This window comes from Saccostrea cucullata, unplaced genomic scaffold, assembly GCF_032062105.1.
Source record: "Saccostrea cucullata isolate Sc308-1 unplaced genomic scaffold, CSIRO_AGI_Scuc_v1 ctg2969, whole genome shotgun sequence".
In the NCBI taxonomy this organism is placed as follows: domain Eukaryota; kingdom Metazoa; phylum Mollusca; class Bivalvia; order Ostreida; family Ostreidae; genus Saccostrea; species Saccostrea cuccullata.
Genome location: NW_026918001.1, coordinates 42,350 through 65,937, shown reverse-complemented (window position 1 = coordinate 65,937; position 23,588 = coordinate 42,350). Strand labels below are relative to the sequence as shown.

The 23,588-nt window shown below is 40.5% G+C and overlaps 3 protein-coding genes across 3 annotated transcripts; all 3 read right to left on the bottom strand.

Annotated features, from left to right (window-relative positions):
* Positions 1 to 5,156: 5,156 nt before the first annotated feature.
* LOC134229863 (uncharacterized) lies at positions 5,157 to 6,300 on the bottom strand. The gene is made up of 3 exons (XM_062711677.1): positions 6,247 to 6,300; positions 5,741 to 6,048; positions 5,157 to 5,622 (listed from the first exon to the last, which is right to left on the bottom strand). Exons 1-3 carry the CDS (start codon positions 6,298 to 6,300, stop codon positions 5,157 to 5,159), a joined length of 828 nt encoding a protein of 275 aa, XP_062567661.1.
* Positions 6,301 to 7,599: 1,299 nt separating this feature from the next.
* Positions 7,600 to 8,565, bottom strand: LOC134229760 (uncharacterized). Its single transcript, XM_062711581.1, has one exon. It carries the CDS (start codon positions 8,563 to 8,565, stop codon positions 7,600 to 7,602), a length of 966 nt encoding a protein of 321 aa, XP_062567565.1.
* A 167-nt stretch (positions 8,566 to 8,732) lies between these two features.
* On the bottom strand, positions 8,733 to 9,227 carry LOC134229672 (transcription factor 19-like). The gene has a single exon (XM_062711476.1). It carries the CDS (start codon positions 9,225 to 9,227, stop codon positions 8,733 to 8,735), a length of 495 nt encoding a protein of 164 aa, XP_062567460.1.
* Between the last annotated feature and the right edge of the window lie 14,361 nt (positions 9,228 to 23,588).

Below are 23,588 nucleotides of genomic sequence, written 5' to 3'. Positions count from 1 at the left end.
CAATATAACTTCATCACCTGCATATAGTGTTTACATATCTCAGTTGATTCGGTACGCAAGAGCATGCTCTACATATGAACAATCTCTGAACGAGGTAAATCATTGACAAGCAAGTTCATGAAACAAGAAAATCAACAGTCTCGTTTAAAGTCATCATTTTGCAAGTTCTTTGGTCGATACAATGACCTAGTCAGGAAATAGAATTTATCATTGAGTCAAATGCTGACTGACGTTTTTCATACTAATTGTTAGTCCATTATTTATACACTAAATAGACAACGAACTTTTCCGTTGTTTCCTGATCATGACAAGGAGAACACGGCGGGTGTGACCGGTCAGCAATGAATGTTCACACCTCCATGGCACCTGCTCACACTCCTGACGTTTTAGAGGTCCGTGTTTGCTCTGCTCCAATTTTGTATTATTTTGTGGACTTTATTATTGATTACTGTTCGTTATCTCCATAACTTTCATGTATAAGCACTGATACAAGATTTATCATAATATTTATGCTTTCTTAAATTTTATTCTGACAAAATAGAGTGAAAAATGCATTTTGAATTAATTATTTGATTTGTCTATTTTAATAAAGCACATTGTCTTCAGTGTTAAAACAACAGTTAATGTATGAATAAATTGAATATTTAACGACGGCATAGGGAAAATTATCATAATGGCTATTACTAAAGAAATGAAAACATACGAAATTTTTAATAACACCTCCAAGATAACAAATAATTATGATACCATACTTCAAAGTGATAACTATTAAGGACATGCAAGCTCTAGATATTACATATATTTTGTTGTAAAAAAAAATGGCGTGCCATATCCAAGCTGCAAACCAGCATCAACGTGATGATTAAGGCATGCAAGCTCTAAAACTACATATATTTAGTTTTATTTTTTATGAAAGTGTAAGAAATTAAATGTGCGAAGATATATAGAAATAGTGCCAATAGCAACGATATATGTTAGTGTTAAAATTATAAATAATTTTTCAATAATTTAATAATCAATCAAAATTGCTTGTTTTAACTTTATAGGAACGTTTGGAATACGGAACTTTCGAGATACTCCGGATATGGCTGTTTACGTTCGGATTTTATACACCGCTGTCACGTGATAAGGCTGAAATGTAGGGCATATTTTGTTGACATCGAAACAAAATGGAGTGTAACGAAGCAGACGAAAACAAGCCCCCAAAGAGAAAAAGTGAGAAGCATGAAGACGAACCAAGTCATTATTGGTGTTCCGTGCCGGGTTGCACATCAGATGGCAAGAAAAAGGCAAATTTAATTAAATAAATGTGGATGAGGGGAGTGCAGTTCTACCCATATCCAGGAGCTAAACGTAAGGCAAAGTTGAGAAAGAGGTGGCTGCAGCAGGTTTTCAGGGATGAGAAGTATGCCCCAAAACGCCGCCATTATGTGTGTTCACGACATTTTACAGATGGTTGTCCAACAGAAGAAAATCCTGTCCCTACGTTATTTCCACGCAATAAAGTCGCCAAACAGTCCAGAACAACAACCTCTATCGAGAAACGTCAACCAACCAATTCTTCGTCTGATTCAGCTACAGTAGCGGAGACGTCAGTTCATTCCAACAAGTGTGCACCAATGGAATGTTTACCGGTTAACAAATTATTTCATTCCTACATAAAAATTTATGCATGCTATGAGGCTATATATTGTGTATCATCAATGTAACTAATTGTTTGAAATCAGAAATCTAATATTAACAAAATATACATGTTTATTCACTGGGTATAATACTATGTGATATAGATAGTTTTCGATTGACCAAGAGTTACTTCCCGTTGGTCGCCATACTGGAGGTCCAAACGCTCATATTCCTTCATTGTTCAACCAATTTAAAATTTTTATATTTGCTATTCTGAATTGGAAATCATTATTTTTCTGAAGTATATAAATTTTTGGAAGCCTCTTTTATTTAAAAAAAATTATTTGATAAAGATTTTCCACCAAATATTTCTGCTATAGTTTCTTAAACTTGGTAAGACAAAGAGGGAAAATCACTGAGTCGACCTCCAATATGGCGGCCAACGGGAGGTAACTTTCGCTAAATTCAGGCCTATCGAAAACTATCTATATAGGCCTATATCAAATTTAAGGTATCCGACCCATATTAGGACCAAAATTTCTAACCTTAATTATCAATGGTTTGTAAAATATCCTGATTTTATTTCAAAGCATTTTAGAATAGAAAGGGATTTACCAAGAAAAATTTTCAAAAATTTTATTACCTAAGCAGAAATTAATTATTGAAGATTGCATTGAAGTCTATGGCAGGAAGTTAGTTTTTTTAAGATAAAAAATAAATACTTCAAATATCAAAAAATGCTGTGGTGGAAAGATGTAATTGATCAATGGGAATAGGAAAAAAATTGGAAATAATTTTTTTACCAGACAGATTTTTAAAAATTAATTTTCATTGACTTAAATCAAAGGGAGATAACTCGTCAAGGGCAGGGAAAGGTCATAAATTAGGACATGTCTCACTCTTACATTCTTATACTAAAATATGAAAATAAGATCTATCTACACTGATTATTCAGCCCAAACATATCTATTATGCATTCAATTCCATTGAATCTGAGGCTAATATGGATCGGATACCTTAATATTAAATATTTATTATTATTATAAATGCATAATAAAGTTTAATACCAAGAGAATTATGCATTCAAAATGATATGTGACATTTCAAAGCATTATATATTTTTTTCAGATGGAGGATATCACAGTTTCATGTGAGGGGAATGCTTGTGTACATATACCTCTTCCAGTAGCACATGAGTGTGTCATAGAACAGATATCAAACGAAACCTGTATCAAGGAACCTTGCTCCAAGACTGAGAATATTTCTAGTGGAAAATACAGTAAGGGTGATGACTCGGATATTTCATTAGCATAACTCTGAAATGTGTTATGCAATTTGTAGTATACATGTATATCAATTTATTATAATTTATATAAGTTATTATTTTTATAGACCACGACCATATATACAGCAAACAGTCTGTGGAACCTATATGCAGTGAAGATTTTGTTGATTTTGCTGTGCAGACAGACCTGACCATGAAGGATATACGTCATATGGAAACTATGACCAAAGAGACAGACCATATCCACAGAGAGCATTTTGTCAATAGAATTACACAGTCCGACTCAGCAGTCAGAAGATATTTAGGCGTGCCTAGCATAACTATGCTCTTTGGATTGTTTGGTAGGATTTTTGAGGATTTAGTTTAAAATTTACTTAATACTACTTCATATGTATTTTCTTAATTGCAGCTAATATTGATTTGTATAATATTTGAATGCTCTGCAGTATTTTGTATATTTGCTTTTAGATAAAATTTTGTTTCTGCTTACAGCAATACTGGACAAAGTATGCACAAAACTCAAGTACTGGTCAGGAAAGAAAAGCATAGCGAACATGAATTACGAAACCTCTGAAATCAGAAAACCAGGTCCAAAGAGGAAGTTGACAAGGTTCCATGAGTTTTTATTAACACTTCTCACACTAAGACTTTCTGTTCCCTCCTTTTTGATTGGTGATTTGTTTGGTGTATCAGAGACACGAGTATCACATATAGTGTGTACATGGATAAACTATATGTATCAGAAAACATATGCCAAGGTCTTTCAAACAGACATTTCCTCGTACAAGAGTCGTCATAGACTGTACTGAAATATTCATTCAAAAGCCAAGGACACCTACTGCTCAAAGCCAAACGTACAGCAATTACAAAGGACATAATACCTTTAAATGCCTTGTTGGTATAACTCCTACCGGTGCGTTTTCTTATGTATCTGAATTGTGGGGTGGCAATGTGTCTGACAGGTACATTACAGCCAATAGTGGTTTCTTGGATTTGATATCTGCTGGAGATGAGGTGATGGCTGATCGGGGTTTCATCATCAGAGACTATCTATTGGAGCGAAAGGCAAAGTTGGTCATACCACCATTTACACATAAATGTGAATGGGGAAAAGGAAAACGGTTAAATGCGAGTGAGATTCGGAGAACAAGACAGATAGCGAAACTACGGATTCATGTGGAACGTGCTATACAACGTTTGAAATCATATAAACTGTTATCTGGCATTTTACCAATCAACTTAAAGCCAATTGCAAGCCAGATTCTTGTTGTTGCTGCATTTCTATGAAATTTGTCAAAACCTCTTGTGAAAAATTAACAAGATGCTTCATATTTGACATTTTTTAATTTGTTAATTTGATTTTTGGTGTTACCTAAAAAATATAGAAGTTGTTGTTTTTACATTTACTGTTTTATTATTGTTGATTTAACAATGTTCAATATTATACAAAAAATATTTAACTGCATTTCTTTTTTCATATTCATGGAATACAAGTCAACAACATAGAAGTATGAGTGAGTGGTTCTTATTGCTATTCAGATGTCTTAATCTCAATCATTAGACAAAACACAATACAGTGTATCATACAAGATGCGATGTAATCTAGTACAGGGCATCAAATTACAGCAGAGAATTTATATTCTACATTTTAGCAAGCAGTGCAGGATGAACATAATTTGTGAAAAAGGTGCTGCACTTGTTAACAATTTCATTGAAGAAAGATTCATCATAATAAATTATATCACTGATAAAACCCATGTCTGTATAAAAAAACAAAGTCACACCACCTAGCATTACAAATATCAAGCTGTCCTTGAATCTGCACATACCATGGTGAATCTGCTCTTAGTTTGACAACATCATTCGTGTCTCTATACAAATGATAATGATGGTCACCTGCTACATCATACGGTATTTCATTTCTGTGGGAGTAGGAGCATTTTACCTCAATTTAACCTTTCCCACAACATTTGCATGACAAATATGCATCTGGTGATCTGGTGATGCACCTAAAAATAGATGTTGCTGAGATATGTTTAAGCCACAAGGTCTCATTTTTGCATTTACATGATCACGAGCATACATGTCAAAAAACAATTGTTTAGCTACAATTTCACTCTGTCTTCCATACCTTACTGCATCTGTGTTTAAGGCATTAGAGTTATCATTTAGAATTTCACTTGTGATGTAATTATCATGACTCCCCCCTCTAAAATGGCATACTTTTGAAAACAAGGAAAATGTTATTCTACCATACCTGTATTTGCTCAACTTCATGAATAATATCAGAGTTATACACATTTCTTAAATAACCTATCAAGGATTCTCCAGTCTTAATTGTGTGTGTCAAAGCAGCTATCATATCAGGCGGATCTTCATGATGATCTTCCTCCTCATCTGAATGGGGGTCTAATGTGTGTAATAGAAGAGCACCCGTACCTTGACACATTGTATACAGTTCTTTTTCGACTTCTCTGTTAATGTCACTGGTGAGAGTAGGGCATGGCTGGTAGTCCTCTTTGTTTGGTATGAGTGGAACTTCCCTGTGGGAGATGCAAATTTCCTTAACACGACAAGGCTTGCTTTCCTTACGTGGCTTGTCCCAAACACACTTCACATCGGTTCCCACCTCGGTATGCCTGTCCTTATGGCGGTCGCAAAAAAATGCAAGAGAAAATGACAGGGCTGTGCAGTGCGTGCAAGAACCATCATCCCTAAAAAGACAAAAAGTAGCATGTTAATAATTGCTCGAATTTAGGGATTGATATAATGTAAATCATAAATACTATGACTGTAATTACATCTAGTAAAAAAGCACAAAACTGGACTTACGCAACACAGGAGCAGCCACCTGATATGATACAGCCATCAGCCTTGACCAGTAACCATGTCCTGTAAGGGTACTCAGATTGACGGGTTTCTGGTGTTGTGTTACACATAATATAAGAATATTCTGAATCCAATAAGCACACTCGAACACTGTCAACATGATTGTTCTGATATAATAGATAGCCCCTGTCTTCTTTGTATGAATGAAGGCGATTCTGATCCCAACCAATGTTAATCAAATGCACAAAAACATCGGCAATGTCTATATCTGGAACACTCTTTAGATCTCCATTCCAATCACATAATTTAACCTGAAAATGTTGTAATACTCCAAATGAAATTCTGGATATTATAAAATCTCATTACATATATCATGTTGGCAAGGTTCATGCCTCTCTTACCCTCTAATTTGCTGTAATTTTATATTTATTTAATTTACTTATTGTTGTATATGATATAAATTTGAGATAAATATGATTTTCCCCATAAAAAACAGACTTAAACTGTACCTCGCTTATGCTGGGCAAGATGCGGTCTCCGACCGTTCTACGACGAACATCCATATCCACATAATCATCTTTAGTTTCTATATCTTCTAGGTCTATTTCTCGGGTGCGTCGATTTACCCAAAAGGACCCAAAAGGAACCCAAAAGGACCCAAAAGGACCCAAAAGGAACCCAAAAGGACCCAAAAGGAACCCAAAAGGACCCAAAAGGACCCAAAAGGAAATCAAAAGGACTATATTATGATACATTGAAAATTAATGATTTGAATTAAATTATGAATATTATATTATAAATTTACCTAAAAGTTGTCAAAAACATACATTTATATTGTTGCAACTGTTCTTAAAGAAATAACAGACGACTTTTATAACACATCAAACACTAAATCAGGTCAGACATGCTTCAATTTCTTTTAGCTGAATTTAACAAAGTACACTTTATTATTCTATTTCTCCTTCTGTTTTACCATATCTGACTATATATTTGATAAATAAAGAAATAAGTTTTATTTAAATGACATGTTCTAGGCATATGGTATCGGGGATGGGTGGGGTGGGGGGTTGGTGGCGGACCTCACACCCCCACCCTCACCCCAAACACATACTTTACCCTCAAAAAACTAGTTTTAGTTTTAATAAAATATGAAAGAATTTTATTATATTATAGTATTTCACCTGCAGCTACATAACTAAACTGTGATGGCGGATAAAGCAGAGAAATACTATGGATAAATTCCGCACGTTTATTAGTGGTCGCCAATAATATATCAACAATAATACAGTGACTTACAGAGGATTGGTAAACACGTCTGAACGGGTCGACAATCAGCAATCAGAGAGAGAGACGATTACGTCACAGCCCGCATCACTGCCGGGCACGTGGTCTGGAGGTGACTAGAGAAATCGTTCCCAGCCCCTCCGAGACCACTACACTCCTCCCCATTTTGAAAGAGGGCGTCCCAGCCCGAGAAGTAAATACAATGGGACAAACTATAATATACAAATAATAGTAATAATTAACACCTAGCAGGGCCTATCTTACATACATACACACGCATTCACACAATAATGAAACTTTAAACATTAATGTCTCTATAACAATAAAAAATCACAAATTTAACAGTTCCTATCACACAGTCACTCATCCTCCGCGTCGTCTCGGAACACCACGAGGTCCATCGTTGTTAACATCCACCAAGTGGTCCATCGTTGATACATCTGGATAGGCTCTGCTTAGTACATCAAAGGCGACATCTATAGTGCGGCTGGTTCCGGCCATCAGGACTATCTGCTCCCGATGCAGGTAAACTCAGGTAAGTACATCCGGGCTTCACTTCCCGGCTACAGCGTAAGTATTTATAACGACCCCCTCAACTGAGGCCCAAAGAACACCCTGAAGTTCCTAAGAACCAGGCCCGCTAGCAAGGCGACGTCCTGTCCCCTCGCTGCGGCTACTCTGCGGTACACTTCTCCGATGTGCCTGGGGCCCATCGGCGCTTCAACTCCACAAAGAAACTCAGGACTATCCGACTCGACTAGCAGTCGGTCGGTAGGAATAGCTCTGACTCCCGACAACTGGGTTGCGGACATATCCGCAATCTGACCTCCGATTCCAAAGAATACGGGCCTGCCAGACTCCACCCAGAGCTTCACCTGCTCGGGTCCTCCAGTGAAACCACGGATAAAGATGGGTACTAGGATAGGAACAAACATCCCGTCCATAAGGGTAAGGCAATCTTGGGTAGGGACGCGGCCCAAAGGGTCGTCCGCGGTCCCCTTCACAACCAATATCATCCCGGTACTGAACGTGGCCTGGCGGAAGAACTCCGCCAGCACAAATCTCTGGCACCTCTGTGTGGCTGGACCGGAATAATCCAGTCCGATCTCCCCTAACACAAAGTTCCTGCTTCTACACTCTCCCACAACGCGGGCTACATCGGACTGCAGAACAAAGTCCGCAGACCCAGGGGAAATCCCCTGAGCTACCACCCACTGCGGATTGCCTAAGTCCGAGAGGGGCTCCTCTCGGAAACCATACGCTACGCAACCACCCACCAGCTCCACTCGTACATCGACGGGGCGGTGGTCCGCGCGCAACAACTCCCCCACCGACTGTCCCTCACCACCCGGGATCCTCCGGGGGAACCACAAACAGTCAACAACCTGGATCAGAGGGACCTGGGGGTCCGCTGACCAAGAAGGCCGCGGCGCTCCGCCGCTGGCGCCTTCCTCCGGCGGAACCACAACAACAACTGGTGGTTGCGGGCTCTCCGCTACACATCTCTTCCTCGGCGGAGCTTCCGCCCTCGAAGACAAACTCATCAACTTCCTTAGACATCACTTACGAACCTACAAAGACATGTAAGTTTATCAAACCCGTTAGACATAGGTTTACTAACTAATTCATGTACAAGTCTACCTAAACCTGATGTTAACCTACTAGAACTTGCACACGCTTCCGCATCATTGCGGAAACCTAACTACTCTAACTACCCAGTGTCGACTCCGACGGGACTACATTCGGGGCAGATATATTGAGGTACAGATTTGGCATAATCCTCACTTATACCCACACACCCTGGGTGAAACCAGTCCCGACAGCTGTCGCACTGCACCATCATTCCTTTGGGATTAGACTGTAAGCAAACACAGTATTTCTTGGTTTTAGTCCCCCTAGTGGCTCTAGGTCTCTTGGGCGATTGGGGTTGTTTATTCTGGTCTAATCTTTCCCTAACCCGTTTACGAGTACCCATATATGGACCTACTGACTCCGCTGGTTTTGGGCTAACTATTGAGTGACCCCCACTCCCCGGGATCTCAGGACTTAATCCTGACTCTGCGGACCCCAGCGGTGTTACCACGTCATGAACAAGGGAACTATCCCCATCTCGGGCTACTGACTGTCCGGGCAACTTATTTTTGTAGTTTACTAACCATTTAGGGAGTTGCCTGGACTCGCACTTTTTAAGCTTGTCATGGTGCATGACCTTGACCTCGCGCCGAGATTTAACCACAAATATTGTGTCCGATTTGACTTCGGTTATTATCCCAGGACCCCTCCATACTGACTCTACCTTTTTTCCCGCATTGCGGCGCCAGTAGACCAAGACCCATTTTGAAAAGACGTGGAAGGCGGTGGGGCGAACATCAAGGTTGCTGGTATATTTACTTCTCTACCCAGCATGAGACGATTTGGAGTGTATCCAGTATGGCGGTTTACCGCGGACCGCAACGCTCCAGCCAATGGGCCTAAGTACTTATCCCATGACTTGGGCTGGCCATCTACGTAGCAACGAACCGCGTCCATTAGAGTGCGGTTATAGCGCTCTACCTGGCCATTCCCTGACGGACGGTAGGGTGTGGTCCTGGCTTTATGGATCCCCAACATGACACAAATCTTACAGAAAAGTTCGCTCTCGAAGTTGCGGCCCTGATCTGTAAAGATTTCGTAAGGATAGCCGAATCGAGAAAAGAAGTCATTGATAGCGGAACGGGCGGTAACCTCCGCTGTCTGAGACGGAAGCGGAATACACTCTACCCACTTGGTGAAGTTATCTACCATCATGAGTATGTATTCGTTCCCGCTATCAGTTCGGGGAAGCGGCCCGAGAAAGTCTAAATGTACCCTCTCCATCGGGCTTCCCGCTTGGTAGCTCTTGAGTTCTGACCTGTTTGGCAACGAACCACGCTTATTCCTGGCACATACGTCGCAGGTCTTGACATATAATTTAATGTCTTTTGTCATCCGCCACCAGTAGAACTGTTGTTTAAGGCGTTCTTTAGTTCTCTGGATTCCCTGGTGACCAGAGGACGGTATGTCATGACATAAGTGCATGATCTCGGATCTGAGACTCCGCGGCACTAGGAGCCGACGGGGCGCATCCGAGTCATCCGGTTCTCGCCAAACAACTCCTGTCTCGTCGAGATAAAAGCAGTCTCGCTCCAGAAGATAACACTTTTCTTCCGGACTGCAGATAATTAAGTCACTTTCGGTAGGTAGGTCCCCAGACTCTAAGTACTGTCTTAGGTAAACTATAGCTTTGTCATTCTTCTGTTTCTGAGCTAGGTCTGCGGGACTGTATGAAGATAAGGAAATTCCCGCAGTGTCACCTGTTACCTGACAGACTTGAGGACTAACTGTCTCAATCTTGGGATTTAAACTCGACACCCCACTGACATTAATCTGGAAACTGGGGAGTGCAGACGCACTCACAGTCGAGGGAGTGTCTTCCCAAGGACTGGAAACAATGGCCTGACGAAGGGTAGGATCTAATGAACTACAGTTTCCCCCCTCAGCGGACGGACTCTCCGCTGGCACAGGCGTCTCGTCAAAGAGTTGGGACAAAGGAATTACATCGTCTATTTCAGTGTTAAAGTCATGCCAGCGCTCATGGGCTCGGCGGCAGTAACGGCATCCGCCGCAGGGCAAGTCTTCGACCCTAATCCTCGTCGAGTACCCCTGGCATGAATCAGGTATGTCCCGGGACAGAGCGTCAGCATTCACATGCTTCTTTCCCGGGCGGTGTACGATCCGCATGTTGTACTGGCTCAGTTCCTCGAGCCATCGAGCAATCTGGTTCTGCGGATGCTTGAAGTTCATTAGCCAGACCAGGCTATGATGATCGGTCCTGACTGTGAACTCTCGACCCAGCAGGTAATGGCGGAATTGTCTGGTAAACTTAATTACCGCCAATAGCTCTTTACGAGTTGTACAATATCTGCGCTGTTCTGCGGATAGCACAGCACTCCCATACCCAATGGTTCTTTCTTTGCCATCCTGGACTTGGCTCAATTCCCCGCCTACGGCATAATCCGAGGCGTCAGTGTCCAGGATGAAATGACCTGTACTGTTCGGTATGGCTAGAACTGGAGGAGGAGTCATTAACTGAATGAGTTTCTCGAAAGCACTCTGCTGCTCTTCACTCCACCGGAAACCACTTTTTCCGGTAACCGCATACAACGGAGCCGCAATTCTGGAGAAGTGGGGGATAAAACTGCGATGATAATTGGCGAAGCCAAGAAAGCGCTCTACGCCCTTAACATCACATGGAACTGGCCAGTCACGCACTGACTCGATGTACTGGTCCCCCATCTCAACTCCGTGCTCGCTCACGGTTCTACCAAGGAACTCAACCTTCGTCTTGAACAGCTCGCATTTCCGAGGCTTGAATTTAAGGCCATATGCTCGGAACCGCTCAAACACTTGTCTTAGGTTATCAAGGTGAGCGTGTGCGGTAGATTCTAGGACTAAGACATCATCTAGGAAGGCTAAGGCTATCTTCCAGTTGAGTCTGTGTAACACCAAATTTATGGCCCTGGCGAAGGTGGCAGGGGCGTTACACAAACCAAACCCCATTCTAGTGAATTCAAATAACCCATATTTTGTGATAAAGGCAGTCTTTTTCCGGTCTTCCGGAGCTATCTTAACCTGCCAGTAAGCCGCATTAGCGTCCAACTTGGAGAACCAGCGGTTTCCCGCTAGCGTATCCATGCACTCCTCGATGAGTGGCAGAGGGTACGTGTCCTTGACTGTCACCTTATTCAGGGCTCTGTAGTCCACGCACCAACGGACGCTGCCATCCTTCTTCCGGACCAGCACTGGGGCAGACGCCCAGTCTGAGGAAGATGGCTGGATGACTCCGGCTTTCAACATCTTATCGAGATGACCCTCTTCCTCCCCTTGAAAAACAGCGGGGGTGCGTCGCATCCGCTGCTTGACAGGAGACGCATTTCCGGTGTCTATTCGGTGTTCGATCTCGGAAAAACTTCCGAGATCAAGGTCATCAGTAGCAAAGACGTCGGCAAACTTTTTGACTAGCTCCGCTGCCTCGGATCTGACTTCCACAGGCGCGGTCTTATTTAACTGCTCTAAGAGTGGGGCAATATGGTCATAAGTCCTATCCCCCTCAAAGCTTACACGACGCACTGTGGGCTTAGTGTCATTGACTAGATCGGCAGGGACTGCTTTCCCCACCTTAGTACCTGTTTTAACAATATGACTTCGGTCTGTCATGTTCAAGATACACAGCTTGGCTCTGTTACCTGCAGTGTTGTATGTCCGCGAAGCTACTATACCAGGCGGAAATATACTGGCTGGCTCCAGCATAAACTCTGGCATATCGGAACTAAGGGTACTCTCGATGATTTGAGCAGTGTGCGGGGGAATCCGCACCCTGCGGACTGAAACCGCATCGAGTACTGGTACTGACTCATCAACACTCATAGCAAATGTAGTGTCAATGCCCTTAACCCTTAAAGTACCGGCTTCACAAGAAATCTCTACACCATGCTTACGCAGGAAATCTATGCCTAGGAGCATCTCGTCCTGCAGAGAACCAACATAGATCGGGAGTACAAAGTCATAATCCCCGATGCGTATATTAAGACAACCGAGGTACTGAGCGGTCATACCAGCTCCCTCGCCAGCCAACCTAACATTAGTGTCACTTAAAACTTTGGGCTGCGGCCTCAAAGATTTATAAACGTCACTAGATATTATTGATATGTCGGCTGCGGTATCGATTGTCGCCCGCACCTGTTGGCCTCCAATCTGTATCGGAATCCGCCAAGCTCCTGAACCAATGACTTGACTACCAGACCTGACAGATGGTATAACATAAGTCGCTTTGACATTTGGTTCAGTGAACTTCACTTTAGTCTCATGTTTCGATGTGCGATGTCTGTCCTCGTCCTCGCTATTTACTGACTTAAGGCAAGGCTTAGGGGACCCCAATCTACGCCGTCGCTGGCGGATCGGGCAATCGCGTAAGAAGTGTCCTGGCTCCTGACACTCAAAGCACACAATGGGCTTCGTCGCGCTAGAGCGGCCCCTACTCGGTGACGGATCCCTCGAGGATCCTCGCTCGCGACTGGATCTTCGGGTGCGGTCCTCCGAGTCACTGGAGTAATGTCTCTTACCTGCGTCCCAATCCGGTGACTCGGAGCGGTCCCTACTAGCGCGGCGATCAGAACGGTCTCTGCTGGCACGGCGAGGACGGTCCTCGCTGGCACGATGAAGACAGTCCCTGCTGGCACGATCTGGGGAACGGTCCTCGCTGGCACGATAAGGACGGTCCCTGCTGGCACGATAAGGACGGTCCCTGCTGGCACGATAAGGACGGTCTCCGCTGGCACGATTAGAGCGGTCCCTTGATTCCGAGCGCTCTCTGCGTGCCACGAAAAAGTCTTGGTTCTCAGAGTCTGACCTGGCGCGATAAAAGCCTGAACTTGGCGACTGACTTCGGTCCCTCGAAAGCGATTGCACTGCCCTAGGACGGCGGGCTAAAGCTCTACGGCTAAGTTGATACGTTTTTACACGCTTAATTGCCTCCTCGAGAGTTCCCGGGGGATTATTGATCAACTGTTGCGCCGCCTCGCCATCATTACACCCCAGAGCAAAACAGACAATAATTTGCTCCTGGAAATCCTCTGGCGAGGTGCCGCCACCGAACGCTTTCTGGGCGGTGTCCATCACACTATCTCCCCATTGCTCAATAGCTTCGTCCGCCCGCTGGCTGATCGAATTAAATTCCAGCTGTGAGGCGGCTCTAAGAGAAGTCTTACCGAATCGCTCCTCCATCCGGAGAACGACCTCACGGAAACTTAATAGCGCGCCTCGTCGCCTGAGGATGTCAAAGTATTTAAGGGCTGCCCCCTCTAACGTGAGACTTAGGGCAAACAGAGAGTCGGGGTCGCTCCACTGATGGTACTCGGCAATGGTAGAAAACTTCGAGTAAAACGGACCCCATTCTACGTCCCCGTTATATCTAACCCCTTTGACCTCGGCTGGAATATTTCGACTAATGCAGCTACGGGTACCCGCGGGAAGTAAGCTAGGCAACAGGCTCTGGTATGCGGTGGTCATCAGGGAATGTCCCTGTCCTGCAGTATTCGGACCCCCCTGACTGGGCATAAACGACGGACTACCCCCCAATGCTGCTGACTCTCCAACCAACCTACCATAGTGGCCAGCGCCCTGACCACTCGAGTTAGCAACACTAGGATGCGCGGACGCTAAGGGCAATGTCGCGGAAGTACCCGCTCGGGTGCACCATGCAACCTGACCCGGAACCGGTGGGCCCGTGCTCGGAAGCACTGGGTAATCGGTCCCCCCTGACGCAAAAGAACCCAAAGTAATAGTGCTCGGCAATCCCGAGACTAAACTGTCATTGCCAAATGAGGATAGGGACTGACCTTGATACATGTGTACACTAGGGCCCCCCACAGAGACAGGCATATACCCCCCGCTATGTGCGGTCACTACAGGGTTACTAACAGGCATCTGATGTCCGGGTAGTGCGCTAGGGACCCAAGGACTCCCCTGGCTACTAGTCACTACAGGGCTGCTAACAGTCACCTGATATCCGGGTAGTGCGCTAGGGACCCAAGGACTCCCCTGGCTACTAGTCACTACTGGCTGACTGACCCTATTATCCTGCGTGGATGGGGGTGACTGGGGCTGACTGGTCTTCATTAACCCAGCCAACATCTGAGTAATGTTACCCAACTGGCCCCCCATACTTGTCTCCATGGACCCCACCTGTGTTGACACACCTGTAACACTGGTCCCAAGGGCATCTATCTCGGACCCCATAGTCCCCAGCTGCTGCGACACATTTGTGACACTGGTCCCAAGGGTATCTATCTCCCCCCTCAGGGCCCCCATATCCTGACCAAAGGCATCCATTCTGCCATTCACTATGCCTATATCCCGACCTAGGGTATCCACCCTCTTATTAACAGTGTCAAGGTCACCATGGATCTGACTTATATTCCCCTGGAATTGACCCATTTCCCCTTGAATCCGGTCAACCACTCCCTCCAGTATGTGCTGACGTTCCTGGAGGAGGGAATAAAAAGCGGACCATCCGGGTGTTTCCCCTGGACCCTCCGAAATAGCTCCCTGTGTGAGTGATATGTCCCCCTCCCCATACTGAGTGACATTATCCGGGGCACTCCCCCCCCTGGGGCACAGGTGTACTAGCAACACCCGGGACAAACTTCACACTAATAGTAGGCGGGACTTTCCCTGGGCTGCACTCTAACGGGGCACCTAATAGACCACTCCGGTCTCCCCCCAGCGAACGAGCGTACCAACCCCCCTCGGGTCTCAAAGCCCCCCTACCAAGACCGAACGAGCTAACCTCCCGGTCCATCACACCGGTCCTCAGATCCCACAAAAATACAGTAAACTTTATTCAAAATGCATAAAAACCTCTCGCGGCTAATCCGCTAAGAGTATACAAAACAATAAACTAAAAACACAAAGACTTTTATAAGGTTAAAGCCTATAAACTTACATGATAAAATACAAAGTCACAAAAATCCAAGATGGCGACGGCACTAACAACACGTGGTTAGGCCGGCACCCCGCTGCCCAGACAAAGAACCCTGGATCACAGCGTCAATATAGTATTTCACCTGCAGCTACATAACTAAACTGTGATGGCGGATAAAGCAGAGAAATACTATGGATAAATTCCGCACGTTTATTAGTGGTCGCCAATAATATATCAACAATAATACAGTGACTTACAGAGGATTGGTAAACACGTCTGAACGGGTCGACAATCAGCAATCAGAGAGACGATTACGTCACAGCCCGCATCACTGCCGGGCACGTGGTCTGGAGGTGACTAGAGAAATCGTTCCCAGCCCCTCCGAGACCACTACAATATATCCATTTATTATCTTTATTTCAAGTCCTTTTGGGTCCTTTTGGGTTCCTTTTGGGTCCTTTTGGGTTCCTTTTGGGTCCTTTTGGGTTCCTTTTGGGTTCTTTTGGGTCCTTTTGGGTAAATCGACGCACCGCTATTTCTCTTGCCAGTTCACACAGTTTTATCAAATGAGCTTTTCTGTACATGGATGTCGTTATGCCTTTCGTACTTAAGTAATGTTTTAACGCTGGGACTTGATAACTATTGAAGTCTTCCATATTTGTTTACACCGTTGCGTTGGAATGCGGAAGTGAACTATGCCCTACAATTACGTCTGGCGAGCAATAATATCCGAAGCGGATCCGTAACTCGAAAGTTCCGTATTCAGATATCTATATCATATAATTAAAATTTATTGCTTTCTTAAACTGGGAGAAAGTTGTCTTAAATGGGCGCGAATTGTCCTGATTTGAGGGGAGTTGTCTTTGGGGTGACCGGTGTCGCATAATATTTGGTCCGCCTCGTTTAAAGGTCCGGCCGGACCAAATACGATAACATATTAGGTCCGCCTGGCTCTATCAGAAAAGGTCCGCCCTCGGCCTATTATACAAATTGTATGCCTGTGTTCATTTGATATTAGTTGAAAAACTATTGTTTTAAAATTAATTATATAATATAAAGGATATAAAGTCGTATTAATAGCCAGTGTTTCCTCCAAGAGAATGTAGTAAACAATAAGTAAGAAATTAATACATAAATAATATATTTATTAAAGAAATGTATAGATTTATTGATCGAGTTTCCTGTCGGGAAGATGGGACATGCTTATTTTGTCGTTTCAATACACTGGTATCAACATTATCATTTAAAAAATATTAAGAATACAAATGTACACGTATACATTTACCTTCACCGCCTGTTTACTGGCAGATTAATCAGTATGCAATAAACAGATGAATGTTCGTAAGTCCAACACAAATCATTTAGTTACAGTCTCTTTCCAATAAGTACATGATAAACGTCCGACTCCTACTCGCAAAAAAAAATTCACATCATTCAAAATATATTTCTTTATAGTATTAATAAAAAAAATCTGTCATTCTTTACGTTTAATATTGTTGTCAATAAGTGGGGGGTCACTGTGACAGGGGCCTATGTCACGGTGTACTACCCTACACCCGTTAGTGTAAAAACAACATGCCTGCGGATTGGGCAGTTAGGGGTTAGTCTATAATTGTTTCGTTTGAGAAAACCTAAAGTACCATATCCCCTGTGTTTTTATAAGTTAAAACAGTTTCTTACCAATTCAAAGGCTAATAATTATATCTACTAAATCTCTGCATTTCATTTCCTGAATTTTGCATTGCATTTTCCGACAATTTTCGTTATTATTTAGAAATTCGACATTTTTATTTCATTTTTTTTCTTCACATTTTTGGATTTTTTAAAAGATACCTTTATGACACTTAAAAGTTAACATATATAACAAAGATGGAAATAGATTTTTAACAGGGTATTGTATATATGTATTATATAATATTATTTATGATGGAAGTATGATTTTTTTTTTCATTGCAGAAAAATGCTGACATGAATTTGACAAATGTCGGAGATGAAAACTTTTAAAATGTAAAAACTGTCGGAAATGAAAAGTTAATATTTTTTTTTTGAAAATTCCGGAAATGAAATGCGGCCCAATAAATATTACTCCAGGACAAGGTAAATGTGCATTACTTGGCGAAATGCCTTTATTATTCATATTTAATATACATGTCGCTCATATAAAATCTCTGTGCATTAATGATATATTTATACTTATGTCTCTCGGTTTCAATAAAAATCCGAACATTTTATACGCCCCTCCTTAATGTTTTTTTTTTGGCGGGGGAGGGGAGGGGGCGTAGTAAAATCACGCGGATACGTGTCAAAAAATTAAAAATATTAAAGAATAGCGGTATTGTACATATATATCCCACATTTTTCCCCCAGAAACAAGAGCTTGAGTTTAGCCTGGCATACTAGAAGTCGAAAGGTCAAAGGTCAAGGTCACAAATAAGCAAATTCTGTCTGTTAAAACACTTTCGTTTCCACACGATATCTCTAGAACCATTTGAGCTATTGCAATGAAATTTTATATAACAACTCCCTGTGGCCTAATGAAGACCCCTATTGATTTTGAGGTCAAAAGGTCAAAGTTCAAGGTCGTAAATTTATACATTCTGTCTGTGTGTAATACTATTATTTCCGGGCGATATTTCAAGAAGATTTTGAGCTTATGCAATGTAATCTTATATCAGAACTCCCTAAGACGTCTCTCGCCCCTCTCAAAGTGCCCCGCCCCGTTTGTTTTATTAGTATTTATAGTATTACATGTCGCTATTTTTAGCGCAGGGGCATGAGGAGAGTTATTGCGTATAAAACAGGTTCTCGGCGGACTTTATGTTCTTATTACATCTATTAGAACTGTTAAATAATTGCTAAATAAATCAAACACCATGGATTGTGTAAAATTTTGAGAATACCGAACATGAAAACATTAATATATACATATATGTGACTTCACTTCTGCATATACTTCGCACTAATTTTGAAAGCGATTCCGTGGTCTAGTGGTTATGTCTCTCGCTTGAAATGTGAGAGGTCCCGGGATCGAATCTCGGTCGAGCCTTTCTATTTTTTTTTAAATACTTTTTTTTTTTAATAAATGATAGTATTCAGCATGTGAAATGAAAAATTTATGAGGTTATAAAATCATCATTACAGTGTGATAAAAATTCCATATAAAAAAAAATCTTCTATACACATAATGAAGAATAAGAAATCAAATCTTTATATGCATTTTGACATACATGTATTTTATTTGCTTCAGTATACATGTATACATTTAATAATTCAACAAATTCAGTCAGGGGGAGCCGACTTATTCCCTAAGCGGGGGACACGAATTCTCTGAATTAGCTTGTTAAATTTTAGCTCAGATTATGATACGCCATATTTAGCTTTAAATATTCAAATAAAGACTATACGATTATACTTTTTATAAATGTCGCAGTTTTGAAGTGTACGAATGAATATTTGTTCCTTAGCATAATTTAAAAACTTCAAATCTATTGATATATAAAGCTAACACATGACCATTAGGTTCACCGACCATTCATTGACAGCGCCATCTGCCGCGGGCTCTACCTGTGGGTACCTGTCAGGTAAACAAATACGTCACACCCCCATTGTTTTATTAGCTATACACACCGACAGATTTCACACCTTGAATCGTACTAATTTACACAAAGTAAATTCTAAGGAAAAACAAACACTTGCACAATAATTGTGGCATTATTTTTAAAGAAATTATGGTCCTAAACTGCAATGCTCAAAGCACACTAAACGAGTAGATTCTTGTCTAGAGATACGTGAATGTTGTACAAAAAATAAAACACAATAGGGTAAATCCTTCTGATCATATAGTATAAACTGATTCTCTTTAAAATCATATGTTAAAGTCAAGATTAAAACATTTTGCACCACCCGGACCTTAAAACGTAGGGGGACCTTTTCTTATACGGGCCGGACCTTTTCTTATAAAAGGCGGACCTAATATGTTATCGTATTTGGTCCGGCCGGACCTTTAAACGAGGCGGACCAAATATTATGCGACACCGGTCTGTCTTGTAAGCGAGTTGTACAGTTTTCATCTGCGATGACAACTCCATATACATGTACGAGGGTTGTTTATAATTTTTAAAACATGTAACCAATACAAATCAAATTTTGTATAGACATAATATATTCAATGTTGTTTAAAATTGTGAATTTTTTGAATATATGTCCTGCTATTACAAGGAAAGAAATTTATTTAAGTAAAGAGAAACTAAACTGTTTTCCCTGTCTATGACTTCTTGGGACAACCCTCGTAAGTGTTAACTTCTCGAGTCCCGTACGTAAAATGTACAGCAAACAACAAATCCGATATTTTAAAGTATAAATGTAAGTTAATAGAAATCTTTTCTAATGTTTTCGAATATGAAGCCTTCTGGCCAAATTTCCAATGCCTTTGTCTCTAACAAAAATTGAATACCATGAATATAGTGAATGATTATGACATATTCTTATCTGTTTGTTAGTTTTGAGTCACCAGTTTGGATCAAGACTGAAACTTAAAAAATGCATTATTCAATAGCATATTTGAGTAGGTGTCAAACAAAACATATTTCTAATAACTTATTTGTAAACAACAGATGCTATTGATATTAGCCTTTAATATTTTATTAGTATCTTCATTTTATAAAGAGATGTAAACTGAGAAGATTTTTCAAGTGTGAAAGAGATCCAATTACTATAATTGAGCTGAAAAACTTTTCAAAGGTTCTATAGATTTTTTGTGCGACAGGTTTTATTGTTATTTTATTAAATAAAATTGCATGTGAATTTGCTGTCTCTCTCTTAATGATTTTAAAGATCGAATAATTCATTATGTGATAATAAAGTCCAAATGTTGTACTGCGATGCCTGGTCTCTTAGGTAGGCAGTCTTGTTGACCAAACGTTCTCGAAAAATTGTGTGGATGTAACTTTTTTGAAAAATTATATTGACAAAAGTCAGTTTTTTTTAAATGCAGCTTTAATTCTAAGGTCAAAATAAAAAAAAATGATGTACTACAGAGTAGGGACCTGTCCTAATGAATATACTTATCAATTACCTAGAAATCGACTGTTCATAAGTTATTGAAAAGGGTAATCATTTCAAAAGTTCTTCAAAGTCCAGGATTTGAGACAAATACAAATGTACTCACACATACTAGTACTTGTACCCAGAAGAAGGACATGGCACTTCAAAAGTTAATGCTAAAGTTAAAATTTGGTAATTTTTTTTTGCAAACGTGAGTCATACTAACAAGTAAGTTCAATAGGTCAATACATTGGTTCCCATTGAAAGATATTGTAACAAGGAATACCCATGTGAAAAATGAAAACCAGTCTCAAACCAATTAAAGTTTAAGTCAAGGATATTTTTTTTCAATCAGGCACAGAGCAAGACAGACAGAGGGGAGACAGTCAAAAACAATTAACTACCCGAATCTTTGGTTATGGAGGCAGTTAAATATTTTTGTACTACATGTACATTAAGTATTAAAATAAAGATAGATATGTATGTCAATTTCTTCAAGATTTAGTTTAATTGGGAAGTTTATAAATTGTGTCATAAATCTCTATGCACTATTCTGTATGCAGTATTCGCTAACAAAAAATTACCAATAAAATTGAGATAAGAAAATTATTGAATTACCAGCATATTCTAAGAAATAAAATGATTGCAATACAGTCCTTCCAGGATAACCTTTTGTGTCATCAAACAAAATAAGAATCTGAGTGGTATCCCATACGGAAAATAAAGGCAAACAAACTACTATAACAAATTACTAACAAACCACTATGGTTTGAAAGTAGTTTAATAGTATAGCAAATCACATGCAAATGAGCTAACAAACTATACTCTAACAAACTACTATCAAACCACTACTAACAAACTACTATCAAACCACTCTAACAAACTACTATCAAACCACTCTAACAAACTACTATCAATCCACTCTAACAAACTACTATCAAACCACTCAACAAACTACTATCAAACCACTCTAACAAACTACTAACAAATCACTGGTAACAAATCCCTCAGCAAAACACTTAAGATTTGAATTTTCCTTATAACCTTTACAAATCCACAAGTCTTTGAAAACACCTAAAACATTCATATTTTGAAATATTCAGCAAGTCTTGTTTCAGAGTATTTTAAATTCCAGGATTCACAAGTTTAGCCAATGCAAGTGCAACATTCCAACATGTTCCCTTCAGTTTAGGAGATGCAATTCCAAGCCAATGTCCATGCATCTACTTATCACATATTCTCCTTCATGTCATGCACATCTTCATTTTTCACCAAAAAAATGTTCTTCAAGCTGACATTAAAATATTCCCTGCTTCATCTGGCATGGAAAATGCTGCAATATTTCCTTTAATTGTTCTGGCACCTTATTGCAACGTTGAAAGACATCTTTTTTGTCTTATTTTCAAGTATACTTCCCATAATTCAAAACTGATCTAAACTAGTATTGGAATTATAGGTCAATCTGAAAATAAATAAATTAAAAACCCAAAGCTAGTAAAAGCATACACATCCACATTCACAGAAGATTAATTACTGTAGTTCAGCCTTATTTTAGGTAAAAAGGAACTTTATGACATGTATTTAATACCTCTTCTGTATCCAGATCCATCTTTTAATAATGTTAATTGCTTTTTTTCCAGTCAGGGATCTTATAGAATGATACTAAAAATTTGAATGTCCCTTCACCAGTTCCTTTGTTTCTGACCTGCTTGGTGGTTTGAAAATTGGCGCAAATAGCTAACACCGGATGTAAAGATTAAGCTGTTCTTGGAAACTTCAACAATTCTAGATAATTCAACCCTAAACATGTCTGTAAAATAATTTCCCATGTGGTTAGATCCAAATGCTATACTAATAAAACACTGTTGCAAGGTACCAAGTCTAACAAACTATAAAGAAATCACAATCAGCCGAAATGAAAGACTAACAAACCACTTTACTTATTTTTAGAAACAGTGGTTTGTTTGTGTGTCATTAAATGCTATACTATCGAACTATTGTAACAAACCACGAAAATATAGTTTGTTGGTAGTTTGTTGATGGTTTGATAGTAGTTTGTTAAAAATCTTTTCCGTTTGGGATGCTCTTCTCCTAACTAATTCGATAATCTGTATAACAGATATGCAAATAGCTAGTCTCTTATTGATGGCAGATCTGTATCTAAGTAATAATTAGTATAAATATCTTAAAAACCTCGTATATATCACACCGCCGAGACACTAGACTAGTGTCGTGTAAAGTGATTTGAGATTAGTTGCTGATAAAAGCCACTTTCTAAGAAATCAAAATTATATCAACATTGATAATGTTGTAAAAAGATATATTAATTAAAATAATAACCGAAAACATTTAAAAGTATCTGAACAATCATTCAGTATTTCTTACAACCCCTTTCTATTCTTTATTTGCCTCTTTTTCTCTTCAATCCCCATCCCCTTGAATTTTTATTTTGTATTGGACAATCGAAGAAAAAAAATGTCCAGTGCAATTGTTTGTGTATCAATACCGGTATACTGATGAAAGCTAATACGATCGTTTATTTCAGTAGCTTTGTAATTGTTTTAAAATAAACAGATGTCATATTCACTTTCAAAATTTATTTAAACGAAAACAGAAAATAGAATTAAATGCAAACTTTACAAATAAAATTTTGCCTTATGAATAAAAGAAATTAAAAGCTTTAGAAACAAAATAATTAAGACAAATCACTTTTATCAGTAAGGTGCCTTTATTTATGCGCAGTTCAATCTCCACGTCTAAGGCAGTCTCCAACCCGAAAAACTCGTTACACTTCCTCGGGATTCGACGTTTTGATTTCCACCAGTTATTCGAACGAATACATGCTATCCTCGGCGGACATAAACAAGGACCGTCTATGATCCACTCTCTAATCCCTCGTCACTGTCCATGATTAATTTCCCCTTTGCAGGACCGCCAACGATCAAGTCAGAAATAACCCACTCTTTGTGGTCGGTCATCAATGTCCAGGTGTATACGTAGTACCTTGAGCTATGACATACAAAG